The sequence below is a fragment of the Perognathus longimembris genome, chromosome 11 (assembly GCF_023159225.1).
Source record: "Perognathus longimembris pacificus isolate PPM17 chromosome 11, ASM2315922v1, whole genome shotgun sequence".
In the NCBI taxonomy this organism is placed as follows: Eukaryota; Metazoa; Chordata; class Mammalia; order Rodentia; family Heteromyidae; genus Perognathus; species Perognathus longimembris.
In genome coordinates this window covers 7,252,346-7,258,361 of record NC_063171.1, presented here as the reverse complement: position 1 = coordinate 7,258,361, position 6,016 = coordinate 7,252,346, and the positions used below count along the sequence as shown (strand labels likewise).

At 39.7% G+C, this 6,016-nt stretch overlaps 1 protein-coding gene across 1 annotated transcript; it reads left to right on the top strand.

Moving 5' to 3' along the window:
- The first annotated feature begins 4,902 nt into the window (after positions 1-4,902).
- LOC125359811 (olfactory receptor 2C3) lies at positions 4,903-5,853 on the top strand. The gene has a single exon (XM_048357693.1). It carries the CDS (start codon positions 4,903-4,905, stop codon positions 5,851-5,853), a length of 951 nt encoding a protein of 316 aa, XP_048213650.1.
- The last annotated feature ends 163 nt before the right edge of the window (positions 5,854-6,016 follow it).

Sequence of the window (6,016 nt, the reverse complement as noted above, 5' to 3'; positions counted from 1 at the left end):
TTTCAGATTAGCTCCATCACTACACAACAAATCCTTGTTGAACTATATTTAATTCTCATGCCCTATAAAGTGTTTGACAGTATAGAAATCTAGAATAATCTATTTGTGAAAAGGAAACTGAGGACATTACAAAGACATGGTAATTATCCACCAGGGAAAAGAAACCCCAAGCTGCTTCCCCTCCACTTTTACTCCCCTGATATATACTGCCACCCTGCCCCCTCCCAAGTGCTCCAGGGAATAAAATACATTACTAATGACTACAACGGTGTTTTTGTAATACTTTGTTCTTTGTGGGTCAGTCTTTATTTCTATTCTGTAAATGCCATGAGGTACCCTATTTTTGTTGGGCAAGGGGTGGAACTGGGGATTGAACTTGCTAAACAAGTGTTCTTCCAGTAGAGCTACAACTCAATCTTTTTGCTTTTAATTTGCTCCCTAACTGTTCAGGCTATACTCAAATCATGATCGTCTTACCTCTCTTGAGTAGCTGAGACTACGTGTACTTCTCTACATAGATCCCATTCTCACTTCTAGGGAAATTTTCTAAGGAAAAATAATGATTCAAACATGTTCTGACTAAGAATGACTTAAGAATATATCATTTGACATGTATGTACTAAACTACTACAGCAGGTTTCCTGCTACTAACTTGAAGGTTTTCACTAGTTATAGTTTTTAAGTCACTTGGCTGACCTGTTTCTTAATGCTACATACACCAAATTAATACATAGTACCAAACACTGAACTACAATATTGACAGCCTTATACCATTTCCATCTGTTTGAAGGAAGATGAGGATGCCGTCACCTCACCACTGGTAAGTGACATCTGTGAGTTTGTTTGTTTTGTTTTCCAAATTTAGAGATTACAAATTTTCTGCCAATTACAATTAAGGTGAATGAACACTGATTAGGTTAAATGATCTTATTTCCTCTCCTGTGGTCTTCGGCATTTTAGCTAATTTCTGACACTTTGGGGTACAGTATGTGATGGCCTGAGTAGCTCAGATAAAATATGAGCTCATAATATTTTCCTTAATGGTCACCATGTCCTTTTTCTCTGCTGTAATCACACAGTACTTGGGATAGGGTCACATGTCAAAGTTTTATTGTGACCATGTCGGTGAATTTTTGTGGATGAAAAAGCCTCCTCCTTCATTAGGGATGTAGTAACAATTAGTACATCTCAGGGGTAGTCTCAATGCCACTAAGCAGCTCTAGAGCTGCCACTAGACAATTCTAGAAATAGGTCAGATCATCAAAATGGTCTGGTTTTTTTCTCAAAATTCCATTCAACTATTACATGACTGACCTCCTAGATCTCACCTCCTGGGCAATAGTTGCATATTTTCTTCCCACTGTGCTATGAGTCAACCTAGTTCCTATCTCTATGAATAGCCCACACACCACAGGCAACAGAGATGTCCCTTAGCCTATGTTCACTTGCAATGACCACATATGAGACAGTCACTATGGCATGACTCATTTGCAGATAAAGACCGGATTCACCTCTTTTTGCCCCACATCCTCATTATGAAGCTTCCCTTGTTCTGATGGTTTCTGCTGCCTCTCCAATTGTCAGTTTAGAATTCATTCTCCTAGATGCTCTTTCCCTGGAGGAGTCAGTGCTAACCTGACCTGCAATCTGTAAATTACACCATTTTCTCAGCTTTTCTAGTAAGTCAAGTCCATGTTAATATAACTTTCCTCTTAATTTTGACAAATACTTAAAATTTCTCTAAGCTCACTTCAAATACAGAATGGAAGGCCTCCACAAATTTTATGGTAAATGTTTATGAAATAATATCATGTTTTGATTCAAGATCAAGACCATCGGATAATGAGCATCTGCATCACATTAAATTTCCATCATTGCTTTATGGAGAATACTTTCATAAACCTCTCTTATAATAATTTTGATGAACCATAGCTATTATATTCATTCACCATACCATTGAAAACCAAAGCTTATCACTGGATCCATTCCATTCATTGATCAGTGGCCCTCCCTTTATGCTATTCTTTCTGCTTCTAATCACCACTATTCTGCTACATGATTTGTTTGAGATCCTCCTTTTCAGGTTCCACTTACACATGTAATGAATTTTAAGTACTATATATGTACACAATATCCCTGCTTATTTTGTTTGATCAACTTCTAGTTACAGAGAAAGGTAAATTTCACTGTCTAGGTCTTTAAGAGAGCTAAAAGAAAAGTTCATAGCTTCTCTGTTTCTTTAATCTGGATTATAATGATAATAAATTAACTTTTTTCTTTGTAAAGTACATGATATGATAAATTAATAATTTTTCAGAAAAGAGACCTGAGTTGTTTTTTTCCAATTTAATTTTATTGTCAAGGTGAGGTACCAAGGGGCTACAGTTACATCCATAAGGTAGTGAGTATATTTCTTGTCATATTTGTTACCCCTTCCTCGTCGTTCTCCCACCTTCCCTCTCCCTCACCCCCAGGAGACCCTAAGTTTTACAGGAACATATGAAACACACAATCCAGTTGCCACTACCGGATTGATATTCTGAGCTAGGTGTGTGGTTTAGTTGAAGAACACTTGCCTAAGAATGTATGAGGCCTTTATTGTTCCCAACACAAGAACACAAAACCACTATGTGATCTGATTTACGCATTATCCTTCCCAAACTCATGGTTTCTTTTACTCCATCTGTGTAAGAGAAGAGGGCAATCCAACTCTGCATAGGAGTAGAGGGTAGTACATCTGCGTACAAGTACAAATGAAAGTCCACCATTGTAAAAGAGCAGAGGATAATCTATTTGTATATCAGATCACAAAGTAGATAGCCCTCTCTGCAAGACTCTGGAAGCTTCCAGATGTTTGTCCTTTCAGCAAGATTATGTGTTATGCTGATGTCCTTCACCTCTGCACTATTATTGGTCCAGCTATGCCTCTGTTGTGGCCACATGCCATTCTTACAACTTATTTCACAACACATTCATTATTAAACATTCATTGTACTGACTACATAGCTTTTGTGTTATCAAAGAGAGGAGCCAGAAGCACAAGAAAATACATAGAAAAATTTAACTCTGAAGAATTATTAGCATACAGGCATAGCTCTTAAGCTATTGTAATCTTCTTCTAGGACTGTCCTAGACATGTAGTAATTATTCCCAATGAGGGGAACCATAGAGTCCATGTTTCTTTGGGTCTGGCTTATTTCACTTAGTATGATTTTTTCCAAGTCTTTCCATTTCCATATGAATGGGGTGGTGTCATTCTTTCTGATAGAGGCTGCAGTTCCTCTCAAAGGGAATAATAAGTACACTTCTAGGACAGTCATAGACGAAGATTACAATAGCTTAAGAGCTATGCCAGTATGAATACATAAGATATACTAAGTGAAATGAACTTCAATTTATACTTTTTTTTCCAGTCCTGGTGCTTGAGACTCAGGGCCTGAGCACTGTCCCTGGATGCTTTTTGCTCAAGGATAGCACTCTAGCTTTTAAGCCACAGCACCACTTCTGGCTTTTTCTATATATGTGGTGCTGGGGAATCGAACCCAGGGCTTCATGTATGTGAAGCAAGCACTCTACCACTAGCCCATATTACCAGCCCAAACTTCAAGTTATAAAAGCAAGTGTATATCATTGTTGCAGTTATTTTCAACATGCCATGTGAAACCGTGCCCCTTTTTCTTCTTTTTCTGTATTCCCTTCACGTGGTTTTATCCCTGAGAGCACTGTAACTGATTTTAATACTTTGGATATTGTATATATGTGTATTGGAATTAGGAAAGGGAAAGGGAATACCAAAATCAAGAGACAAACAATAAAAAGACAAAACACTGCAACAGCAATATTTATAAAACCTTATGCTGTTAACCAACTGTACAACTCATGGGGGAGATGGAAATGGGGAGGGAGGAGGTGTGAGGAAAAATGAGGGAGGAGGTAACAAGTTAGATAAGAAATGTACTCACTGGATTACAGATGAAACTGCAACCCCTCTGTACTTCACTTTGACAATCAAATAAATAATTATTAATTTTAAGAAAGAATAACATAATGAAGTGAAAAAGGTAAAAACAAAATACAAACGCAAATATATGGTATGCATATTTAAAATGTCACAATAAACTAGCATATACTAAACAAAAAGTGACATGATTGTGGTGAAATAGGAAGTACTGTGAATGAACATGGCCCAGGAAAGATACAGATAGGAGCCAGGAAGGGTTTTTATATTATGTATGATGATGAAGTACCTAGATTAAAAGAATTAGAAAATTACATGAGGAAGAGTGGAAGTTCATATGTAGCTCTTTGGGAACGATCCCTACACATATGAGGGGAACATCTACAAGCCAAAAGAGCACAGGTATTAAATAAGCAGAGCAATACGATCATATGAGGTCTTCATGGAAACTCACAGCTCCATTTTTGGGAGATGCTTAGAAAGCAGCACAGGGAAGCACAGAGACAAGTTTGACTCGAGCAAAGTTCAAGAGATGAAGGATGGCAAAATGAGATGGCAGAGAAGCAATGAAAATGTGGATATATGTAGTAAATTATACTTAATAACAATGTAAAAATCTTCTGGGGATTGTGTGATTTGACAGGACACAATTGTAGTACATGCAAACAAGTAAATACTAAATTTGTAGTCTGAATCCAGATGGTGCCATTTTAATCTTTTAAAAATCAGTGCTAAAAGTAATACATGAATGTGCATTCTCCCCCAGGTTACTCAAGTTCCCAAGCCCTTTAACACTCATTCCAAACTGGCCATCATTTCAAGAGACTTGGACACACTTATTTATCCTGGCTGCATTCTAATGGAGATAATCACTTCAGATTTCACTTCTGATGCCCTGCCCCTCACAGTGGCCTTTAAACTCCACTCCTCCCTCCCAGCATATGATGATGGAAATGACCAATGGAAGTTCTCCACATGTGTTTGTGCTCCTAGGCTTCTCTGCCCAGCCCTCATTGGAAAGTATCCTCTTTGTAGTGGTCTCCTGCTTTTACGTGGTAGCTATCCTGGGCAATGGCACCATCATTCTTGTTTCCTGTAAGGATGTGCGTCTCCACACACCTATGTACTTCTTCCTTGCCAACCTCTCCTTCCTGGACATTAGCTTCACCACAAGCATTGTGCCACAACTCCTAGTCAACCTCTGGGGACCACAGAAAACCATAAGCTATGCTGGCTGTGTGGTCCAGTTCTATGTCTCCCACTGGCTGGGAGCAACTGAGTGTGTCCTCCTGGCTGTCATGTCCTATGACCGCTATGCTGCCATCTGTAGGCCTCTCCACTACACTGTCATTATGCACCCACAGCTTTGCATTGGCTTGGCCTTGGCCTCATGGCTAGGGGGTCTTACCACCAGCATGGTGGGCTCCACACTCACCATGCTTTTACCATTGTGTGAGAACAATCGCATTGACCACTTCTTTTGTGAAATGCCCCTCATTATGCAACTGGCTTGTGTGGACACCAGCCTCAATGAGGTGGAGATGTACGTTGCCAGCTTTATCTTTGTTGTCCTGCCACTGGGTCTCATCCTGGTCTCATATGGACATATTGCCCGGGCTGTGTTGAAGATCAAGTCCACAGAAGGACGAAGAAAGGCTTTCAACACCTGCTCTTCCCATGTGGCAGTGGTGTCTTTGTTCTATGGCAGCATCATCTTCATGTACCTCCAGCCAGCCAAAAGCAACTCTCATGAGCAGGGAAAGTTCATAGCTCTCTTCTACACTGTAGTGACTCCCATGCTGAACCCACTGATTTATACCCTGAGGAATAAGGATGTGAAGAATGCCCTCTGGCACATTGTGTCAGAGAACTGCTGTGGCCTTGGCGAGAAATAGGAACAAATCTAAAGACCTTAGCCACTTTTTAATTTTGTCAGTCATGGGGCTTGAACTCAGGGCCTGGGCACTGTTCCTGAGCCTTTCTGCTAAGGCTAGTGCTCTCTACCATTTGTAGCCACAGCGCTATTTCCTGGTTTGGGTGGTTAATTTGAGAGAAGCA

Coding starts and splice junctions, on each gene's coding strand:
- LOC125359811 (XM_048357693.1), top strand. CDS start 4,903: ATGATGGAAATGACCAATGGAAGTTCTCCACATGTGTTTGTGCTCCTA.